Below are 25,267 nucleotides of genomic sequence, written 5' to 3' on the forward strand. Positions count from 1 at the left end.
CAAAAACTGCAGCATTCTAGCTATGAACTGCATGCCACCCTTGAAATTTGATAGCAACATGGTGATCTTATGCACTTGAGTGTAGCATAGAACTATTGTGAGTGCACATCATCCATCTTTTCAACACACAAAAGTTTCGACATAAAGGAATGTAGAAGCCCACAAAAACTTCAAGCCAAATTTTCCAAGCTAACGATCATTTTCTAGTTCCTTATACATCCACTCACTTGCTAGAATGCATCCACATGCAAAAGGTCTTACTTTTTAAATAAAAAGTCACAAGACTGCACTGCTGCTCAAAACTAAAGCAGGGAAATCCATAGTTTGTACCTGCATCTTCTCCGTTGTCGGAGTAAGAAATGATACTCTTGCAAATCCTTGACAATCAGCCTCTAAAATCTGTCCATAGTACCAACGACCATTTGCATGACGAAATCGACACTTAGAGCCAACTGAGAAGGAAGAATCAACCACTACACCGTGATCATTAGACACTGCTCTGGGCGCTGATTGTACTATAGTGGAATTAGTAGCCTTCACATCCAATACCAGGTCAATCTCACGTAAGAGACGGCTTCGTTTTAACTGCAAGAGGCTTTCTTCTGCACTTTTCAATGCAGCAGAAAGCTCTTCATGCACCTGAAAAAGAAAATTTTGACCCATGCATCAGAAATCTAAGCACAATTTTGATTGAAGAAGACAACACTACGCAAAATCTTTCTTGGGATCTTGCGCACATTACTTTGCATTCGCATCTTTATGCAGATGTAACAAGACAACTAGATGCCATCACACACAACACCCTCAAACACCAAAACGCATACTGCAAAATCTTGCGGGTGCCCAGATAGAGCTCTGATTCTCTCATTATCCCTGTACCTCGAGAAGCTCTTGGTTGTGAGGGTCGCAGACCAGAGCTTCATTGAGAGCAGTGAGAGAGTCCCTGTGCTCGATCAGGTGCTCTTGAATTTGCTGCTCAAGCGCGGCTTCGCTCTGCTCTCCATCCTGTTCTGCATCCATAACTCAGCTTTGAGTACCTCGCAATTTACCTCGAATATTCAGTTATTATCAGAGCCTTCCTCTTGACAATGCAAAAACGTATGCTTTCTAAATCCTTCTCCTTTACAACTAGTCTTGGTTGGTGGGCGTTGATATATAACAACTATAGATATAGAATATAACCGGACATATGCAAATTTGACATTTAGCATCTAGCACTAAAGGAAATAAGATTGTGACTAACTTGGCGACACTGCCTGAGAGGGAAATACATTTAGAAAATGTTATTATATTTTTGGTCAGAGACAAAGTTAAGTGGCATCAATCAATAGAGATTATAGGGGTGATTTTTAAGAGAGTTAGTTGAGTTTTAAAGAGAAGCACGTACATTTTGAAATTGTTATTGTGTTCATGGAAGGATACAAAGTTAAGTGCATCAATGAACTGCAACAAGAAGCGAGATGATGTACTTGTGCTTTTCAATTGTCCAATCTATAGGCCGATATTAGAGTCAAGCTACAAAAAATCAATGTCAATAGTTAAACATATTGTCTTATAATGAAATCTCACAAATTGAAAGTGTAAAATATATAGTGCACTCATACAGAAGTTCCATACAAAAGTATGGTGGAGAGCTGGCACTATGGTCTCTCGAAAAAAATTTAAGAAACAAAAGTCGTGCCTTGCCTCGTAGCGTTTATGTGTTGCGCCAATCAAACGCATGCACATGGGAAATTGGATGCAGATAACGGACCTTGTAGTGTTGTCGAGTTGGAAACACGCTTGCAATCACAACGTCCAGTGTTGTGAATATATGTCCTCCCTGCCATATACAAAACACACATTAAGACAAATACAGAAGATGTAGGATATTGATTAAGCTTAAAGAGAAGCAGATGTAACTTTATGTTCTATGTCCTTTGATCAATATTAGCTTCTCTCTCTCTCTCTCTCTCTCTCTCTCTCTCTCTCTCTCTCTCTCTCTCTCTCATAGCACCAACACCATATTCACTCCGTTCTTGACTACTGCTAATGCACTCATGGATGGAATCTCTCTCTCTCTCTCTCTCTCTCTCTCTCTCTCTCTCTCTCTCAAACAGTGGACAAAAACAAACCTGAAGAATAATTTACTCTGCACTGCCCGCAATTCAAAATTTTATACAGCAACGCAGGGTGCTTTTTTTTAACGCATGAAAAGATGTATAAATGTAAAAGACAATGCTTTTTTTTTAATTTTCAAGTGCCATGTGGAGGCATTTGGGTTCAAAGAAGAGGAAAAGGACCTTTGGCTCACCAAGTAAACATTTATCTATTTATCTAGAAGAGAATAAGAGAATTCATACTTTCTTGTGAGAAAAACAAGTGAAAATTTTTGGAGGCCAGATGAAGAGCCTTCAAAATCAGGGAAGCGATGCCATGTCAAAATTGGAGCGTATTGTTATCTCACTAGAAAATCTTTCAAAACATACTAAAAAACTTTCTTTCTTTTTTGCAAAACTCACAATATGTGAGTGTATTATATTAAAACCACAAAAAATACATCACAGACCCGAGAAAAACCCCACATATGTTAAGAGGGAAACCAAGCAATTGAATATATGAAAGTAATCAATACAATTCTTTGTCTTGTTTTCATTACTAGGAATATTCCCCTTCACCTCCAAACATGAGTTAGTGAGGAGGCCATCCTCCCACCCCCTTCCTTTCTTGTCTGCTCTCCTCTCCCTCCACCTGCCTCGTCTACGCTCGCACATTGTCTCCTCCCCACACTTCCCGCACACCTCCTCCCCCATGCTGCCTCAGTCCTCTTGTGCATTGTCTCTTCAGGTTGATCACAAGAAAATGGCAGGCAAGGCCTCTTGCTTTCGTCGCAGGGAAACGGCAATAAAATGGGCCTCGCAAAGAGAGAGAGAGAGAGAGAGAGAGAGAGAGAGAGAGAGAGAGAGAGAGAGAGAGAGTTCCTCATAAATTTGTTTTGCATGCAGACTGAAGTTTTATTGAATGAGAGAGAGAGAGAGAGAGAGAGAGAGAGAGAGAGAGATAGTGGGATTCGTAGGATTCAAATTCCACGCACCACCTCTCTATAAAATTTTATACAAGTATGGATTCGTGCAAGGCAATACCTTGATTGTAGGATTCAAATTCCACGCACCACCTCTCTATAAAATTTCATACTTGAGAGTCAACATAGGGATGGATTTTGGGTGGATGATGCCAGACTTGGCATTTTTTTCTACAAAAGTTTTTCATTGGAATTCCTCTCTTTTTTATGTAATGCATAGATATATAGATAATGTGAAAAACTCCGTACAATTTTTGACAATACCTCCCACATTAAGAATCCCAAGGTCCTCTACTCTAGCTAGGTTCGACATCTTCACAATCATATATACTACTTTTAACCTAGAAATCATCTCTATTATTTTGAACACTCCCAAGCAAAATTGAATTTTTTGAATTAATTTGATGAGCAACATTTGCTAGCATAACTTTTTCCCTCCACAATCCATCCACACCTCACGGATAAAAGATTCTAAGACCTTATCATGTTTGCCTACAAACATGTGCACTTATAACTAACTTCAATGGCATTAACAGCAAGGCAAGTTAATCCATTAGAAAGAAAGAATTAGAAAGCCTCTAGCAAAACGATGGCTGAATCCTTGATACAAAGGAAGGTTTTCTATGTCTAGAGCCTTTTTTTGGCCACCATCTCCTCCTCTCTGGGGGAATAGGTACAATGAGAATCCTTGTTCCCTGCTTGTGCCTCCCTTGGAGTAGTCCAAGTTGATTTCCAAACTTCTTATTGAGAGTTTCTTCAAACCAGATTAGCCACTTCATATCGGCCTTGGACTTCAAGCAAAGCATTGTGTTTCATTCCACCATCCACACCTAGTAATGTTGCAAGAAGCATGGACATGTTTTCCTTCTTCTTTGGTTTGGCCAAGAAAGAGGGAGTGTGGTTGTCCTTCTTTTGAGTTGTGCTCTTTGCTTTTTCTTGAGAAACATGGGTAGACTCGGGAGGGGGTGACACTTTGGAAGCCCTTTAACTAGGGTGGTCCTTGGCAATGTGGGCTTGACATCTACAACAGAAGCATGCATTTGGCACTAGTTTGTATCTTAGTAATATCATCATCTTTTTGGATGAGTATGGACAAGTCAAGCTCCATGAGAACTTGTAGATGACTATCTTAGGTGAAATACTTGGTGTGGCCTTACCACTAACACATTGCCAAGAGCACGCAATAGTGACTTCAAAGGGGTGGTATTGCAAGGACAGGTTCTGCCACTCCACACACATAGATCCTTTTTTGGAATCTTCGATTCTTGGATAAACAATTGTAGAAGGTCAATTTTATGCTTTACCAGGTGCCCCAATTGGTCTTTCCACTAGCTCATCATCTCTTTGAAGTTGGCCATGTTTTCTGTTAGCTTAGCAATCATGCCTTTCTTATCAATGTTGTCGACTACCGTCTTCCAAGCTACCCATAGAGAATTAGTATGCTCATTTTAGTCTCAAAGCTAGTAAAAAATCGAAACATATCCATCTGACCCGTACATTCATTGTACATTGTGTAGACTACTTGGTAAAAACTCAGGCGTTCAGTTTTTTTTCATAGGCAATGCATACATTAAAAAAGGGGCATTTGGCACAATTTTGACATAATATATTACCATATCATTAGCATTTTCTTGGTGACCCTGACTAGATGGAACATCCATTTTAGAGCATGTTTTTACTTCTACAGTATTATTTTGTCACCCTAGCTCTTCTGCTTGATGCATTGTTTTCTAATAGTATTGTCACCCTATGATTAAGTATCTTATGGAAAATTGACAACTTGTGAAGTGCTACCCTCATTTTATCCTTGATTACCTTCATACACTCATAATAACTAGATCCTCAAACTTTGTGTATTCATCGTAGTAAGGCATCTGATCTAGGGACTCCCTTGTGTGTCTACCTTGGGAATCATAAATTCTGGAATTATGTCGAGAACTTGAATGAAGTTGGGGTGAGAAGGTAGCTAGCATTCCTCTTAATCATGATACTTATGCCCTTTCCACTTAGGGACCATTCTCCTAACTCCAACATAAATCATTTCCAATCTCTCTAGATCCAAGTAACCATCATCGTCATATAAATAGGTTTGGATCTGGAGCCACTTCTCTTGCCTTAGCTTCTTGTTCACACTCAAAACTTGTGTTGAGAAAGGGGAGTTGGGCTAAGAGTCTAAATCTCTCTCTATTTGAATAGTTTTTCTTTATCCCTACGTGTCTAATCAATCTATTGATTGTTTGGGGTTTGCTTAGACTCGTTGTCCAGAGTCTAATCAAGTTGATTGTGTTGGAACTAGGGTTGCAAAGAAACACACACAGCTTGGAGAAGACGAAGGAAGCTCAAGGCACACGATAGAGAATGTATTACTTAGTGTGCAATGGAAGATAGATAGCCCTAGAGTGATGGGCGTATATACAATGCACGGGGGAAAAACCTCCTAAAGAGGGAAAAAATGCCCCGGTGGTCCTAGTGTGTTCACACACATCACTACCACATGTATATGGTAACAAATCCCCCATGGAGTGATGCAATGAGTGAGAGCTGACACATGAGTAAAGGGAAGTGACATGCCCTGAGGACAAGATCAGTCCACAAAGGGAAGTAAGCACAAAGCTTTGCGGAAAGCTTCGAGCTTCTCACGAGACAATGCCTTTGTGAAAAGATCTACAATGTTGTCTTGGGTAGGCACATAAGCCAAGGTGATCTCTCCTGCTGAGAGCCTCTCCCTGACATAGTGGTAATGCACTTCAATGTGCTTTGTGTGAGCATGAAAAACTGTGTTCCTCGCAATTGCCAATGCGCTCTCACTGTCAGTCTAGATAATATTGGCAATGTCCTGTCCAACACCCAAATCAACCATAAGGCGTCTAAGCCATACACACTCAACCGTAGCTGTGAAGACTGCCTTGTACTCAGCCTCACAACTAAAAGTGGCCATAGTAGGTTGCTTCTTTCTCAACCATGATATACATGAACTGCCAAGCATGAAACAAAAACCACTTCTGGACACTCTAGCGTCAAAACAACGACCCCAATCTAAGTCTGAAAAAGTATGTAAGTCTGGTGGCAATGATCCCCCCTTGGGATAAAACAAGCCAAGATGTAAAGCGCTCTATAGGATCACCAGCATCATGAAGACTCAATTTCAAACCTGTTCCATGGGAGTGGCAATAGGTTTGCAATCCTCAAGTCCAAACTTACATAGCAATGTCTCTCTGTAAATTTTTTGACACAAGGCAATACCACCATCACATTGCTTAAACTGTATACCCAAATAATGATGCAACAGCCCCAAATCTTTCATCTTGAAAGTAGCATTCAAATCAGCCTTAAATTCAGCAATATGTCTCTCATTTGGTTCAGTGATCAGCAAATTATCTACATAAAGAACCACAATCAGAAGTACATCACCCTCACGCTTTACATACAATGTGCTTTCCGTTGGACTATTACAAAAGCCTTGTTTGACCAAATGAGTGTCAACTTTCTCATACCAAGCACGAGGAGATTGCTTCAACCCATACAAAGCCTTCTTACATCTGCACACTTTGTCCTCTTGTCCTTTCTTGACAAAACCGCAAGGTTGGGTTACATAAACTTCCTCAAATATGTCACCATTTAAGAAAGCAGTAACAATGTTTGATTGATGTACATCCCAATCAAAATGAGATGCCAATGCACATAGAAAATGCACAGTAGTCAAAGCAAAAGTCTCTTCATAATCTATGCCTTTTTGTTGTGCATAACCCTTTGCAACAAGTCGAGCCTTATGGCAATCTATCTCACCATCTGGCTTGCGTTTCAACTTGTAAACCCAGTTTGTACCAATGGCCTTTTTGCCAGGAGGCAAATCACATAAAGTCCATGTGTCATTTTCTATAAGTGCATCATATTCTGATTGCATGGCAACCATCCAGTTTTTTGAATTCTGTGCTTCATCAAAAGACAGAGGTTCCTCAACATCATGTAAGCTAGACACAACCAAAGCATAACAATCTGATGCATAAGATGCATGGCGAGAGCCTGAAGAGTACGACTAGACAAAGGTGCATCCAATTTACTGTCACGCAATGTATGCACCAGTCATTTTGGCATACCTCTAGCCTGCTCATTTTTAGCCATTTCCTCATCAAGTACATCATGTACATCTGCATCTGTAATAGGCTGTATTCAAAACCCCCATAGACTGTACATTTGCCTCATTGGAATTTACATTCGTATTTCCACCATTGAAAGAGGCAACAAAGTGTCATAAATGTCATGTGAGCTTACATTACTGTCCCTAGTACATAACAGCAAGGGCCGAAGAGAATCTTCCACAAACACTACATCTCGTGAAACCAAAATACGCTTTGTTTGCGGATGATACAACCTGTAACCTTTGCTTTCAGCACTATAACCAACAAAAATACATTTGACAGCCTTATCATCCAATTTTTTGGGTTGTGTTTGTGGCACCAAAGCATATGCCAAACAGCCAAAAACATGCATGTGCTCAATAGAAGGCTTTCTATCATGCCATGCTTCATATGGAGCAATAGACTGCAAAGCTTTTGTAGGACACCTGTTTAGTACATAAGTGGCACACACGATGGCCTCAAGCCAAAAAGAATGTAGCAAAACTTGACTTTTGACCATACATCGTGCCATTTCCATAAGTGACCTGTTTTTCCTCTCAGTAACACCATTTTGCTGAGGTGTATAAGGCACTTACATTGGTGTTTTATCCCACGGCTAGCCAGAAATACATTAAATTCATGAGACATATACTCCCCCCCCTCGATCGGAATGGAGGGTGCCCATAATACATTTCGAGACATTTTCAGTCATAGCCAAAAATTGTTTGTAGCACATAAAAACTTCAGACTTCGCTTTAAGCGGAAATACCCATGCATGCCTGGAGTAATCATCAATGAAAGTCACGAAGTAAAGGTAATTGCCCAAGGATGGAGTTTGCATGGGCCCACAAACATCACTATGCACAAGCTACAACCTGCATGTAGCCCTAACTGAACCATCCTTTGGAAACTTCGCATGCTGCATTTTACCCAAAATACATCCTTCACAAACATGTCTTACAAGTGCTTCAAGAGGAGGCAAAGAAGCAACCATAGCAGATTTCTGCAAACGCAGCAAACTAACAAAATTCAGATGACCAAAACGTGCTTGCCAAAGTTTTGCATCTGAAATAGCCCTTGAATCTGCAACTACTTTTGCAAACTTTTGTCCAGACTTGTCATACAAAGTAGCATATATAGCCCACGACACAAAAGGCCAGATGCAACAATTTCATCACCAAAACTGAGATCATGAACTGTACATCTGTCATCCACAAATTTGACTACAAGTCTAAGTCTAGCAAGTGCAGATACAGACAAAAGATTCTTCTTGATCCCAGGTACATAAAGTGCATCAACAAGTGTGAAAGAACTGCCATTTTGCAGTAGTAAGCACGATCTTTCCAACTCCCTAAACCGGATAAGAGGCATTGTTGGCACAAGTGACTGAATTCCCATGAGGGACAGACTCGAGAGAGGTGAACAATTCATGATGTGCGATAATGTGCTTTGTAGCACCACTATCGAAATACCACACATGTGAATCTGCAGCAACTGACATGCATGCATCATGGACAGTTGGATTGTAAGTACACTCTCAACTAAAAGCACAATCTGCATCAACATTAGCATCACAGTCTCCTTTCACTAAAGATCAACAATGGTTGCATTTGTAGTGGAACCAGCAATTGCAGTGGAACCACCCTCTTTCTTCTTAGCCTCTTTGGCCTTCAACTTAGGACACACCGTGATCAAGTGATCATTAGCTTTACAACAATGGCAACGCATCTTCTTTTTGCCCTTATCACCAGAATTTCCAGATGAAGTGATGCCTGCAGAAGCATTGGGAACAGAAGTTTTGCCACGCGCAGCAGAACCATAAGAAGTGGTAGCATTGCTGTTACCACCCTTTCTTTGAGAAGCAATAAAAGCCTGTTCAACTGCATGCTGTCTAGTCCTGTTTTTTCTGGAAAGTGACTCTTGCAACAGCAATGTGCATAATGCATCAAACTTAACAACTTCAGGATTTCCTTGGGTCATAAGTCTCCAAGTACTAGCAAAAGTCTGGTAAGAATCTGGTAAGGCATCAAGAACGGTCTGCACAAGGGAACTGTCATAAATGACTTCATCTGTAGGAATAAGTTGCTCATTGATATCCTTATTACGATCAAGGAAAGTGTCCATATCATCTTCCTCATGCATAATCTTCGACTCGAGCCCTTTACGCAGCAAAGCAATTTTAGGTTCATTGCGACTTGCATAAAGACTAGCCAAAATATCCCAAGCCTGTTTTGCAGATTTTGTTGAAATAATGTGAGGAACAATGGTGCGCTTCACAGACAACACAATCAATGCATGAGCCTACGCATCCTTTACATCCCAACGAGATTGTTCTACCGTAGGCAAAACAACTCTAATAGCAGCAATCCTTGCAACAAGACCTGCCACATCCTCAACATCGCCTGCATCCTCAGAACCAGGACGTACATCAATGCCCTGCACAATATTCCAGACACCCTTTGACACAATAATATGTTGCATCACGTAAGCCCACATAAGGTAATTGTCCCCATCCAATCTGTCCTCAATAGCAAACATCTTGAACACATCTGTGTTGTTGTCAGCCATGGCAAATGCTGCACCTAATGTGAAAACTGCCCAAAAAGTGGAGAAACGAAGTGCGAACAACACGTGCTATATAGCAAAAACCCTAGAAGACTGTAAGGCACCTGTTATGCAGAAAATGACACTGACAAAAATTCTGCACAAATTGACGAAGTAGCCTGTGCAGTACTGCCTGTAGTGGAAACGGAGGCCGAATTGAGCCCAAATTAGAAATCTAAGCAGACTGAGCTCTACGAGGTCTCCTGAAATTTTTGTCGATCTGCGAACGCTCGCCAAAGCTCACTAAAATTGGAGAAAATGAGCAAGTGTGTGCTGGAGCTGCTGGCGACTGAGCCTGGGAGGATGCGACCTGCTCTGATACCAATTGTTGGAATTAAGATTGTAGAGAAACGCACACAGCTTGGAGAAGATGAAGGAAGCTCAAGGCACACAATAGAGAATGTATTTCTTAGTGTGCAATGGAAAGATAGATAGCCCTAGAGTGATGGGCGTATATACAATGCACAGGGGGAAAAACCTCCTAAAGAGGGAAAAAATGCCCCGGCGGTCCTAGTGTGTTCACACACATCACTACCACATGTATATGGTAACAGATTGTCTAGGGTTTGATCATGCTTCTCCTTGGATTGATCTTGTGTTTGCTTAGCCATACCAATCAATTATCTTTGGTATGGAGCATCCATATCATCATCACCGTTTGATCTTGAAAAAGAATCTGGGTCAAGTTGTACAATATCATCATCTTTATCATCTTCATTGGCGTTCCTCTTCATACTCATCATATACATTGTCCATATCTTGGCCTATTTGCAGGTGTTTAAGCATTCGTGTGTAGCATGTAGCAGATTCCTCCAAATCATTATTTATGTTTTGCACCAACAAACCCATGAAGTCCTCCTAATTCAAAGTGATGTTTCCTTCAAAATCAGTGATATCTCCTAGATATTGGTAGATATACTTGTCTAGGAAGCTTGTTTTATGATAGCATTGGTTGCTTTCAGGGTGTTAATGCTAGCATGCTTCTAGCTAGCAATCGATTCACACTCAAAGGTTGTCTTCTATAGTTCTTTCACTAGATTTTTGTTCGGAGCAAACAAGTTGGAGATCGTTGCTTCCAAGTCATCATATTCTTCTTTCATTTCCTTGATTGACTTCTTGTACTGCTCTCCATTCTCCCGTTCTTCTTGTAGTAAACTATAGAGCTTCAGTACTTCATGTGTCCATTGAGCTATATTATTGATCTCCTGTGCCACCTGTTGCTTCACCTAGACTAATTCAATGCTGGACTTGGATCTTAGTCATTTGGGTGACAACATTGACATTGGTATTCTAGCCGGTTTGTATTGTAGCAATGTATCCAGCTATCAAGGAGTCTATATCCATTTTCTCACTATGAAACCTCATAACTAGGGCACCATAGGGTATATCCAATTGTTGAGATATATCAAGTTGTGATTTACCCATAGGAGAACTTTTTTGTAAAGCCTATAGCCTATCAGAGAGGCATCTAAGAGCACGATGTGCATGTGACAATGTGCCTGCTCTTGCAGTGCTGGTGAAGCTGTGAATTGCTTCTGTTACTTTGGTAGTCTTAGTATGGGAAACATTATCTAGGTCTTGATATAGCTAAATAGCTATTTTCAAAGTGCTATCTGACAGGGGTGTTATAGTATTATTGTCTAAACCTTTACCTGCCACATCAACTGACCCTTTGACTTGCTTATCTTCATATTGCCCAAATGGAATATTTTACTTGGATTTAATCAAATTGCAGATCTTCCAAGCATTTGATCAATCAAAACCTTTTGTTTCTTGGTGGTTGATTCAGATGTGCATGCTTGGTCAATTTCTAGATTTTACTTCTTTGTTGCCAAGGCTATGACTCTAGGATGGGTAGGTACACTTGTGGTCCAGTAGGCAACTTTCTAGACGTACCATGCTTTGAACAAGTGATGGGTTTTACCTTATCAATCTGAGCCACCACAATGTTGTACAAAATGGTGCTTACATTATTGGGGCACTTCTTGAATTAAGCTTTGGAAAGTAACATGATGAATACCTTCTCAGAGATGTATGCCAGATTGTTCTTCATACTTAAGGCTTTTTTTGCAAACTTATAAGCTAATTTGTGTTGAACGAGGACTGGCACTCAAATGCCTTGCCCTCTAGATTTCCTCTGTGGCTTCATTTTAGGTGTTTTCTTCAAAAAAGTATCGATTCATCAATTGTGTACACCTTGGGTTTTTGGTGATAGGGGAGTAAGAACACATGTGCAATAAGTGCTATTGTGAATTGTATTTGTTATTTATTGATGATACCATGCATGTGTCTACATCTAAGGTGTCCAACCACTTCCACCAATATCGTCATACCCCAATTGGTTAGAAATTCCCTCTATGCATTCTTTAAAACATATTTGCCAATTGATCGGTATGAGATGGCAAGTTGCTCTTCTTCTTTTGCAACCTGTTTTGCTACTAAAATTTGCTTCATGGCTTTGGATGATTTCGTCTTACCCATGGCTTTGTAGTGGAAGATGTACCTTGTATGGAGAAGGAGAACCCATTGGAACTGCTTGGAGAGGGTAATAAGGCAAGGACAAAATCAATCTCTTATGTAGTGGTTGCAGGTAAGAGCTCTTGTGAAGATAACATTGTGTGTGAAGATAATTTTCGCAAAAAAAATGACTTAGGGTCACAAATGCATCTCATTATTTTTCTAATACGAGCCATGAATGACCCACTCCTTTTGTGCCTCGGGGAAAGAATTTGCATTGACATGGAAAACATGCATTGGTCAATCTTTGTAATGATTATCAATTTTTTTCTGAAAAAGATACAACATTCAAATTCTATCTTCTGATTGTTTGATGGATGAAACATATGTCTACTGCGTGCCATACCATATAAAGGTGAAAACTCTAATGGGCCTAATCTAGGGGTTCCTTTAGTAGTGAATAATATAGCTTTACCTTAGAGCCATTATAAACACCAAGTAACATCGATCCAAGCAAATCTTTAGTCTAACTGTACCATTCAAAAATACCCAATCAACCTCATAAGGTCCAAACCATGCAATGTTTAGATTGGGTTTCTTGGGCCCTAACTTAGACTTAAACTGGTGCACTTTCAATCTGCCATAGTGCTAATGTTGTCAAAGTCGAGGACGCAAAAGCATAGAGACCAAGTCCACCAACTAGAGCAACACCTCTCCCTCAACTTTGTACCTGAGAATAATGCCATCTTGAGCATCGATTGCCTTTGTAGAAACTTTGAACTATAGAGCACACTACCTCCAATAATCCCCATTCGTGAACTATGAACACATCACGTCCAAAATATAAAACTCCAAGATAATGAACTATGGAACACATCCTATCCATAATTCAACCAACAACAATGGATTGGTGCAGTCATCCATAGTGTTTAAGACGTCTGATTGGTTCCCTACCAAATGCATGTGCATTGAACTCCAACCTACGGGTCCAAAATACTGATAACTTGAGCTCCAACACAAGGGTCCAAATTAATTACATAGAGCACTACTTGCCCCTCTCTGTCACTCACAAGCCTCTTTCTGGTTGAAGCTAGTGGTGACAATTGTCATTTCACTAGAAATCTGACGTCGATGCCATTCTGGCCACTGCCACATGTGCCATGCCAATCTCCTCTGTCAAATCACCAATATCTATCCAGCTTGCATTTATCCTTTTCTATATGTAAGTTCCTGCTTTTGCCTTTCGTTTCAAGCTCCCGAGCCAAACAAAGCGCACATTCATAACAACTGTGGTCGTATGTCATTAAATCTAATATCTAACCAACCCAAATGATTTTCTCATATTAAACTGATCATTTAACGTGGGATAATAAATGGGAACAAGGGTTATAATATAGACATGTGCTTACGGATCTATCTCAACACGGGGCCAATGGTAAAGGGGTCCAAATGAGAGATGGTCTGTCAAAGAGCAAGGTTAACTAATGGATCTTAAAAGACCTTAGGGTTAGCTTCATTAAAGACCTCCAATGGTTAGTGTTAAAAGTCCTTTGACCTTAGGCAAGCTAGGGCTGAGCTTGAGGTGGGAACCCAACCTAAGCTTGAGGTGCTTGTCGTGCTTGATGACTAAGGTGCTTGTCGTGGCTGATGACTAAGGTGCTTATCATGCTTGATGACTAAGGTACTTGAGGTGCTTGTCATACTTAATGAGGAAGGTGCTTGAGAAGCTTCCCATGCATGGGGGTAAGGTGCTTGAGTCAAAAAGAGACCCTACAAACTTAATGAGGAAGGTTCTTGAGAAGCTTCCCATGCATGGGGGTGTAAGGTGCTTGAGTCAAAAAGGGACCCTACAAACTCAATGAGGAAGGTGCTTGAGCATGGGGAGGTAAGGTGCTTGAGTCAAAAAGAGACCCTACAAACTTAATGGGGAAGGTGCTTGAGAAGCTTCCTATGCATGAAAGTCCCAAAGCTAGGGGAATCTTTGACTTAACCTTCCACTCACCCAAAGGGCACCCCTTTTCTCAAAGGGCACATGGGACACATGTCAGACTCTCCCTATGCTTAACCACATGGTGTGCTTGAATGCTATTGGTTGGGCTAAAGAGGGGTCCAATGAGCTTCTAGTTCCATCCAACAAATATCTAGATATTTTCAAGCTCTCTCTCTCTAAGGGGTAAGGAGGACACTTGTCCAAAGACTACCCATGTACTTGAATGCATGCTGCATGTGATTGGCTAGGAGAGAGAGGGGTCCAATGAGCTTGAAACATGTGTAAAATCTAAAATTCACCCCAAGCAAGCAAGGGGGGTGTTGGGGGATATAAATCACACACACATACACTCATTTTGTGGATTCATTCTCACTTGGTGAAAGTTGAGGAACTCCACCTCCTTCTCCAAGCTTGTGAGAAGTGAGAGCCTACACCAACACTCTTGGCTATGGAATGAAAATCCAACCAAGGGCCATGCTTCAATGCTTAAGCTTGCCATCTTCTCCGTCTTCATTACTGTGCTATTATGTATGCTAGCAAGAAGAGTGATGATAAGTGAGGAACTATTTCTTTCTCCTATGGAATGTTTCTTCTTCCTCTTCCCTATCCTCATTCCCCGCTAGCTCTCACCACCTTCGAAGGTGTTTGAGGGCTTGGAACTGAGGCTTGGGATAGTTAATGCTTTCTACAAAAGTTTATGTATACTTGTGATGCATGAAGCTTTCCATCTTCACTGCATCACCTAAGTCACAAGGAACACAAAGATTGTATTGTACCAAGTCTCTCTTGATGGGAGAAACTATAATACAAATGCCTATTGGAGGGGGGACCTGCTCCATATGAATCCGGTCCTCAGCTATTGTCATGTTCTCTAGACTCTCTCTCTCTCTCTCTCTCTCTCTCTCTCTCTCTCTCTCGCAAAAGTATTGTTAATGCCAAGTTAACTAAGCCCCATGTTTATGTTGCTACCATCAATTAAGTTCACCCGCCATGCTCACAAAGTAATCTCACAAAAGTGCTTCACCTAATTTCCTAATTCTACTACTCTCAAAGTTTATAGGCCATTTCCATTACATTGGTATCAGAGCATTTGGTTTCTCTTTTCTTGCTTGAGAAGAGAGGTCCTTAAGTAGCCTAATAATGGTTGTTTTTGTTAATTATATTAGGGTAAGTGGGACTGGGATCTATCATCGGTTTTGTTGCGGCCACTATGTGGGATATGGTGCACACCTCGGGAGCTTTGGTCTTAATAAGGGAGTCTTTTTAGACTTGCCTATGGCTTTACCATTATTGAGCCATAAGAAGTCCGAAAGGAGCTATCCCTCGGCAACTTCGCTATGTTAGACTCACTCCACTACTCTCTATAATCAACCAATTCGAGCCATGGGTGTAGATACTTAAGTGCCTATTTTCAAAGGCTAAGAGGAGTAGCAACTAAGGTTTTGAATTGCCAAAGCATACACTAAGTAAACAAGTAAGTTTAATTAACACGGCTGACAATAACCAAGAGAGTAGAATGAACATTGATAACTTTGATTTTGCACATGAAGGTGCTAATGATGATGCCCCCATGTTTGTTAATTATCTTGTCACTAGGTTGTAACAAGCTATGGGCAACCCCACTTTGAAAGCCGAAGTTAACAACTTCGTGCTTATGGGATTTCCTTTCCTCTCCAAGAGGAGAGAGATCTTAGGAGGCCTCTTGATGAGGCCCCCAAAAGAAGAGTCTCTCCCATACGAGAGGAGGAATCCAAAAGTTCAAGAAAGCAATAAATCCCTAAATTCCTCCAAAGATGTGACTCCACGAAGAAGGCGGACTAAACGATCGCCAACTCCTCCCACGAGGAAACGGTTAACCCATAGTCCTGCTCCTCGTCACTCCAAAAGGGAAGAGAGGAAACCAAGGAAGAAAAGGGCAAGAAAGAGGTCACCCTCTTCTCCTTCTTCTTCACCTTCCTCCTCTACCGATGAAATCTATGGCTATTCTCCTAGAGAATATAAGAGGGGAGGACATCGCAAATCTTACCCTGCATGGCAAAGGTAACAAAAGCTCAAGAAGTTCAAAGAGGGAGGAAAGGGTATCTCTTTTCTCACCTATGATGGCTCCTTTGGTGCTACCGACAAAGTATTGGCTTTCATCCAACAATTTGATGTGGCCTTTGGAGGCGAGGGATTCAGGAGTCCTCCAAGCTATGCCATGTAGCTATGCACTTCCAAAAATTGTCTCGTCAATGGTGGGCTAGCCTTTGTGGCAATGGCGAAGCCCCAAAGACATGGAAAACTCTATGAGTTTCCATCATGAAGAAATTTCTTGCAAGGGATGCAAAGGACAAAGTGCTGACCTGTTGGAATTAGGGTTGCAGAGAAACGCACACAGCTTGGAGAAGACGAAGGAAGCTCATGGCACACAATAGAGAGTGTGTTACTTAGTGCATAGTGGAAAGATGGATAGCCCTAGAGTGATGGGCGTATATACAATGCTCAGGGGAAAAAATCTCCTAAAGAGGGAAAAAAATGCCCCGGCGGTCCTAGTGTGTTCACACACATCACTACCACATGTATATGGTAACAAATCCCCCTTGGAGTGATGCGGTGAACGAGAACTGGCACATGAGTAAAGGGAAGTGCCATGCCCTGAGGACATGATTAGTCCACAAAGGGGAGTAAGCCCAAAGCTTTGCGGAAAGCTTCAAGCTTCTCACGAGACAATGCCTTTGTGAAAAGATCTGCAAGGTTGTCCTGTGTTGGCACATAAGCCAAGCTGATCTCTCCTGCTGAGAGCCTCTCCCTGACATAGTGGTAATGCACCTCAATGTGCTTTGTGCGAGCATGAAGAATTGGGTTCCTCGCAACTGCTAATGCACTCCGACTGTGAGTGTAGATAGTGTTGGCAGTGTCCTATCCAACACCCAAATCAGCCATAAGGCGTCTGAGCCATACACACTCAACCGTAGCTGTGAAGATTGCCCTGTACTCAACCTCACAAATCAAAGTGGCCACAGTAGGTTGCTTCTTGCTCAACCATGATATACATGAACTGCCAAGCATGAAACAAAAACCACTTGTGGACACTCGTGTGTCAAAACAACCAACCCAATCTGAGTTCGAAAAAGCTTGTAAGCCTGGCGGCAATGATCCCCCTTGGGATAAAACAAGCCAAGATGTAAAGTGCCATCAAGGTAGCGGAAAATCCTCTTGACAGCCTGCCAATTCTTAGACCCTGGGCTATGCATAAATCTTCTGACCTGTGAGATTGCAAATTGAATATCCGCCTCGTGTTGCATACATAAATGAGGCAACCAACAACAGTTTGGTAAAGAGTGACATCAGCAGGATCGCCAGCATCATGTAGACTCAACTTCAAACCTGTTTCCATGGGAGTGGCAATAGGTTTGCAATCCTCAAGTCCAAACTTACATAGCAATGTCTCTATGTAACTTTTCTGACACAAGGCAATACCACCATCACACTGCTTAAACTGTATACCCAAATAATGATGCAACAACCCCAAATCTTTCATCTTGAAAGTAGCATTCAAATCAGCCTTAAATTCAGCAATATGTCTCTCATTTGGTCCAGTGATCAGCAAATCATCGACATAAAGAACCACAATGAGAAGTACATCACCCTCATGCTTTACATACAATGTGCTTTCTGTTGGACTATTACAAAAGCCTCGTTTCACCAAATGAGTGTCAGCTTTCTCATACCAAGCACGAGGAGATTGCTTCAACCCATACAAAGCCTTCTTACATTTGCACACTTTGTCCTCTTGTCCTTTTATGACAAAACCGCGAGCCTGCGTTACATGAACTTCCTCAAATATGTCACCATTCAAGAAAGCAGTAACAATGTTTGATTGATGTACATCCCAACCAAAATGAGCTGCCAATGCACATAGAAAACGCATAATAGTCATACGACAAGTGGGAGAAAAAGTCTCTTCATAATCTATGCCTTTTTGCTGTGCATAACCCTTTGCAACAAGTCGAGCCTTATGGCGATCGATCTCACCATCCGGGTTGCGTTTCAACTTGTAAACCCACTTCGTACCAATGGCCTGTTTGCTAGGAGGAAAATCACATAAAGTCCATGTGTCATTCTCTATAAGTGCATCATATTCTGATTGCATGGCAACCATCCAATTTTTTGAATTTTGTGCTTCATCAAAAGATAGAGGCTCCTCAACATCATGTAAGCTAGACACAGCCAAAGCATAACAATCTGATGCATAAGATGCATGGCGAGAGCCTGAACGAGTATGACTAGACAGAGAGAGGTGCATCCAAATTACTGTCACGCAAAGTGTGCACCAGCCATTTTGGCATACCTCTAGCCTGCTCATTTTCAGCCCTTTCCTCATCAAGTACATCATGTACATCTGCATCAGTAATAGCCTGATCTGTAACATTTTTAGAAACCCCTATAGGTTGTACAGTTGCCTCATTGGAACTTACATTTGTATTACCACCACTGAAAAGAGGCAACAAAGTGTCATAAATGTCCTGTGAGCTTACATTAATGTCTCTAGTACATGACAGCAAGGACTGAACAGAATCTTCCACAAACACTACATCCCGTGAAACCAGAATACACTTTGTTTGCGGATGATATAACCTATAACCTTTGCTTTCAGCACTATAACCAACAAAAATACATTTGACAGCCTTATCATCCAATTTTCTGCGCTGTGTTTGTGGCACCAAAGCATATGCCAAATAGCCAAAAACACGCTTGTGCTCAATAGAAGGCTTTCTATCATGCCATGCTTCATATGGAGTAATAGACTGCAAAGTTTTCATAGGACACCTGTTTAGTACATAAGTGGCACACATGATGGCCTCAAGCCAAAAAGAATGCGGCAAAGCTTGACTTTTGACCATACATCATTCCATTTTCGTCAGTGACCTATTTTTCCTCTCAGCAACACCATTTTGCCGAGGTGTATAAGGCACTGTACATTGGTGTTTTATCCCACGACTAGCCAGAAATGCATTAAATTCATGAGACATATACTCCCCCCCTCGATCCGAATGAAGGCTGCCCATAGTACATTTTGAGACATTTTCAGCCATAGCCAGAAATTGTTTGCAGCACATAAAAACTTTGGACTTCGCTTTAAGGGGAAATACCCATGCATGCTTGGAGTAATCATCAATGAAAGTCACGAAGTAAAGGTAATTGCCCAAGGATGGAGTTTGCATGGGCCCACAAACATCACTATGCACAAGCTGCAACCTCCATGTGGCCCGAATTGAACCATCCTTTGGAAACTTAGAACGCTACATCTTACCCAAAATACAGCCTTCACAAACATGTTTGACAATTGCTTCAAGAGGCAGCAAAGAAGCAACCATATCAGATTTCTGCAAACGTAGCAAACTGGCAAAATTCACATGACCAAAACGTGCTTGCCAAAGTTTTGCATCTGAAATAGCCCTTGAATCTACAACTGCTTTTGCAAACTTTTGTCCAGACTTGTCATACAAAGTAGCATATATAGCCCACGACACAAAAGGCCAGATGCAACAATTTCATCACCAAAACTGTGATCATGAACTGTACATCTGTCATCCACAAATTTGACTACAAGTCCAAGTCTAGCAAGTGCAGATATAGACAAAAGATTCTTCTTGATCCCAGGTACATAAAGTGCATCAACAAGTGTGAAAGAACTGCCATTTTGCAGCAGTAAGCACAATCTTTCCAACTCCCTAAACCGGATAAGAGGCATTGTTGGCACAAGTGACTGAATTCCCATGAGGGACAGACTCGAGAGGGGTGAACAATTCACGATGTGCGGTAATGTGCTTTGTAGCACCACTATCGAAATACCACACATGTGAATCTGCAGCAACTGACATGCATGCATCATGGACAGTTGGATTGTAAGTACACTCTCAACTAAAAGCACGATCTGCATCGACACTAGCATCACAGTCTCCTTTCACTAAAGATCAACAATGGCTGCATTTGTAGTGGAACCAGCAATTGCAGTGGAACCACCCTCTTTCTTCTTAGCCTCTTTGGCCTTCAACTTAGGACATGACTTGATCAAGTGATCATTAGCTTTACAATAATGGCAACGCATCTTCTTTTTGCCCTTATCACCAGAATTTCCAGACAAATTGTTCCCATCAGAAGCATTACGAACATAAGTTTTTCCACTCACAGTAGAACCATAAGAAGTGGCTGCATTGCTGTTACCACCCTTTCTTTGAGAAGCAATAAAAGCCTGTTCAACTGCACGCTGCCTAGTCCTGTTTTTTCTGGAAAGTGATTCTTGCAATAGCAATGTGCATAATGCATCAAACTTGACAACTTCAGGATTTCCTTGGGTCATAAGTCTCCAAGTACTAGCAAAATTTTGGTAAGAATCTGGTAAGGCGTCAAGAACAGTGTGCACAAGGGAACTGTCTGAAATGACTTCATCTGCAGAAATAAGTTGCTCATTGATATCCTTGACACTAGCAAGGAAAGTGTTCATATCATCTTCCTCATGCATAATCTTCGACTCCAGCTCTTTACGCAGCAAAGCAATTTTTGCCTCATTATGACTTGCATAAAGACTTGCTAGAATATCCCAAGCCTGTTTTGCAGATTTTGCTGAACGAATGTGAGGAACAATGGTGCGCTTCACAGACAGCACAATCAATGCATGAGCCTGCGCATCCTTTACATCCCAACGAGCTTGTTCTGCCGTAGGCAAAACAACTCTAATAGCAGCAATCCTTACAGCAAGACCTGCAACATCCTCAACATCGCCTACATCCTCAGAACCAGGACGTACATCAATGCCGTGCACAATATTCCAGAGGCCCTTTGACACAAGAACGTGTTGCATCATATAAGCCCACATAGGGTAGTTGTCGCCATCCATAATGTCCCCAACAACAAACATCTTGAACACATATGTGTTGTTGTCGGCCATGGTAAATGCTACACCTGATGTGAAAACTGCTGAAAATAGGAGAAACAGAGCGGGAACAACACGTGCTATATAGCACAAACCGTAGAAGACTGTAAGGCACCTGTTATGCAGAAAACGACATTGACAGAATTTCTGCAAAATGACGAAATTGCATGTGCAGACCTACCTATAGTGGAAACGGAGGCCAAAATGAGCCCGAATAAAAAATCTGAGCAGACTGAGCTCTACGAGGCTGCCCAAAAATTTTGTCGACCTGCGAACGCTCGCCAAAGCTCACTGAAATCGGAGAAAGTGAGCAGGCGTGTAGAGCAGCTGGCGACTAAGCCTAGGAGGGAGGACACAACCTGCTCTGATACCAATTGTTGGAATTAGGGTTGCAGAGAAACGCACACAGCTTGGAGAAGACGAAGGATGCTCAAGGCACACAATAGAGAGTGTGTTACTTAGTGTGTAGTGGAAAGATGGATAGCCCTAGAGTGATGGGCATATATATACAATGCTCGGGGGAAAAAACCTCCTAAAGAGGGAAAAAATGCCCCGACGGTCCTAGGGTGTTCACACACATCACTACCACATGTATATGGTAACATAACCGAATGGTGGATTTTGAGGTTTCTCTCTCATGAGTCTATCCACAAATATGTGGACAAGTTTTGGGATTTACATTTCAAGGCTACTGTCTTTCAAAAGATAGACTTTGCTGAGCAAAAGCAAGATTTCTGTGCGGGATTACCTGAAGAGATGGCTGAGTATGTCCACTCTCAACGGCTTGGTTCTATCAGCGAAGTAATCCACCATGCCATGGTTGCTTCACACATCAATTTCCAACAAGGGGTTAGACGGATGTCAAGCCCATGGAAAATAAAGACAAAAGTGATGCAAAGGGAAAAGTTAATGCCCAAAACTCTTCCCAAGGCCATTCCAACAATAACAACAACAATCGGTCCAAGGAGAAAGGGGTTTACAAAGGTAAAAATAAACTCTCTCCTGAAGAGCTTGAAACTTTTTGCAGGGATCACAAATGTTTTAAGTGTGGGGAGCAAGGACATGGTTATCGTTCTTGCCCCAAAAGAAATGCTTGCAATGAGACTCCTAGAGCTTCCACTATTGAAGCTCCCAAAGAGGATGCTCATTGCAAAGGATCACCTCTCTCCTATGCTTGGGGAATGGTAAAGGAGCATGATGCCTTCATCTTGTTTGACCCTAGTTCTGCTCACAACTTCATATCAATGGATGGCCACCAAGTTGGGCATTCAAGCTTTTGAGATGGGAGATGCTGTAACTGTTGATGCTATTTCAAGGGACAACAAGCCTCCGTTACTCCCTTGATTGGGAAGTTGAGGCTTCATGTCCAAAGCTATGTCGACAAAGAAGACTTCTTTATCTCTCCTCTCCAACATGAGGATGTTGTCCTAGGGGTACCATGGTTCAATCGTGGCTGCCAACATGAAGTTACCTGAAAGGAGAATCTACTTCACCTATAGGGGAAAGAATATGTATATAGATGCTAATGAGTCTGGTCGTACTATACCACTTGTAAATCCGCTTGCCCTTAATAAATCAATGAAGAGCTCAGTTTCTACGTACATGATTTTTGTCAAAGAGTCCCGAAAAGGCCCAAATGTTTCATCGAAGGTGAATGGTAGGAATCAAGAAGAGTTAGACTTGTCTAACTTTCTAAAAGGATTCCAAGATGTGTTCATCGATGATATCCCTATGGACTTACCTCCAAAACGAGGGGATGATGACCATCGCATTGAGCTCCTATCAGGAAGCTCACTGCCTAACAAACCTCCTTATCGAGTTTCACAAGCTCTATAAGACGAGATCATGAGGCAAGTACAAGAATTGGTAGACAAAGGGATGGTGAGGCATAGAACCTCTCTCTTTTGTTCTCCAATCCTTTTAGTACAAAAGAAAGATGGTACATACCGCATGTGTGTGGACTATCGCACTAAACCATATCACTATCAAAAATAGATTTCCCATATCTCGGGTAGAAGATCTGTTTGATAAGCTACAAGGCTCTACCTACTTCAGTAGGATTGACCTTAAAAGTGGCTACCATCAAATAAGGATAGTGAATGAAGATATCCTAAAGACCGTGTTTCGTACAATGTTTGGCCTTTATGAATATCTAGTCATGCCTTTTGGCTTGACTAATGCACCAACTACATTCAATCGGTTAATGGAGAAATTTTTTAGCCCCTACCACAAATTCACTGGAGTGTTCTTTGATGATATCTGTAAGAAAATAAGACGTAGCTAAATAGATTTTTGAGTAGATTACTTAATGGAGAGAGATAGATTTCACACACAAGAGATTATAGAGTAGAGAGAGAGAGAGAGAGTACACACGATATACGTGGTTCACCCAATGTGGGCTACGTCCACGGGAAAGCAGCCACTCAATGGCTTTAGCACTTCAAAAGAAGAAGTAGTTTACAAAGGGATTAAACCCTTGATAGAGCTCCCGCCTTGCTTCACTCTCACCACCTCACACTCACCTTGTTGCATCAACTTCACACTATAAAATGTGTGTAGAAATGGCCTCCTTTTATAGGCCAAAAGGGCTGCCCTCTCTAATGAGAGATAGCCATGTGTAGCCGCCCTTGTGCGAATAAGTTCAAATCAGACCCTCCAATCCGCCCATGTGTGGCCGCCCTTGAGAAGACAAGTCCGCTTTTCAATTCGGCCACCGGCCACCGGCCATTGACTTCCGACCACAGGCCACCGGCCATTGACTTCCGACCACCGGCCATCGGCCATTGACTACCGACCACCGGTCAACCGACCGGTTGTTTTCCGACCACTTTTCGGCCGCCGGCCGGCCATAATATTCCGGCGAAAAGGAGCGGCGGAAAGGAATATTGCCCCTGATTCTTGTCCGTGAAAATTTTGGTTTCCGGTGAGTGATTTTCCTTCACGCACGATGGCTTCTCCTCATAATGGGGGCCTTACAAATGTGCGCTTTTACCACAGAAAATTACAAGGGTAAATCAAGCTCCATACTTAACAATCTCCCACTTGGAGACTGATCTCCAAACCAAACCTGTGACTGCTTTCCATTCTGGCTTCTTATCCTTGAATGCCGATTGAAGATGAGCAAAAGCTCAACTTCTCCTTGTTGACCACCTTTGTAAACATGTCTGCAGGATTTTCACTTGTATGCACCTTTCCTAGCTTGAGCTGTCCCTCTTCCAAAAGAGTGCGTATGAAGTGATACCTCACCTCAATGTGCTTTGTCCTTGAATAAAAGGCTGAGTTCTTCGCAAGATGGATAGTGCTTTGTCTATCATTGTACAAGACACAATTGTCTTGTTTGAATCCAAGCTCTTCTAAGAATCTGTGAAGCCACATAATTTCTTTGCTTGCCTCCGTCATTGCTACATACTCTGCTTCCGTGGTAGAAAGTGAAACCACTTTCTGCAGCTTTGAAGCCCAGCTTACTGCTGTGCCTCCAACCGTGAACACATAGCCAGTAGTGCTCCTTCGAGTATCTTTGTCACCTGCCATATCTGCATCAGCATACCCTTCTAGAAAAATATCAGTTCCTCCAAAATACAAAGCATTTGTTGTTGTCCCTTTTAGATACCTAAGTATCCACTTCACAGCTTGCCAATGCTCTTTACCTGGGTTTTCCATGAACCTACTCACAACTCTCACTGCATGTGCAATGTCTGGCCTTGTCCAGACCATAACATACATTAGAGAACCTACCGCTGTAGCATATGGAACTTTAGCCATATAGGCTATCTCCTCTTGTGTCTTCGGACACATATCCTTCGTTAGTTTAAAATGACCAGCCAAAGGTGTAGAAACTGGTTTTGCATTTTGTATTGCAAACCTTTCTAGTACCTTCTTGATGTAATATTCTTGAGATAGCTTTATTGTCTTCTTCGTCCTGTCCCTTGATATTTTCATACCAAGTATCCTCTTTGCAGCACCTAAATCTTTCATTGAAAAAGATTTGGACAGCTCCTCTTTTAGGTCTTTGATGTCCTGCATGTTAGCACTTGCAATCAACATGTCATCAACATACAACATTAGGATAATGAATTTTCCATCTCCCAAATTCTTCGTGTAGACGCAGTGATCCGAGTTGC

The 25,267-nt window shown here is 41.7% G+C and overlaps 1 protein-coding gene across 1 annotated transcript in view; it reads right to left on the reverse strand.

Annotated features, from left to right (window-relative positions):
- LOC147421696 (zinc finger (CCCH-type) family protein / D111/G-patch domain-containing protein) overlaps positions 1–1,103 on the reverse strand; it is a 45,405-nt gene extending 44,302 nt beyond the window's left edge. Inside the window, exons 1-2 of the mRNA XM_086503477.1 lie at positions 880–1,103; positions 331–639 (exon numbers count right to left, since the gene is read on the reverse strand). Coding sequence (XP_086359603.1) covers positions 331–639; positions 880–1,020 — 450 coding nt within the window. The 5' untranslated portion in view covers positions 1,021–1,103. The remainder of the gene's footprint in view (positions 1–330; positions 640–879) is intronic.
- Positions 1,104–25,267: the final 24,164 nt, after the last annotated feature.

This window comes from Adiantum capillus-veneris, chromosome 27 (assembly GCF_014529385.1).
Source record: "Adiantum capillus-veneris isolate H3 chromosome 27, ASM1452938v2, whole genome shotgun sequence".
NCBI classification, from domain to species: Eukaryota; Viridiplantae; Streptophyta; class Polypodiopsida; order Polypodiales; family Pteridaceae; genus Adiantum; species Adiantum capillus-veneris.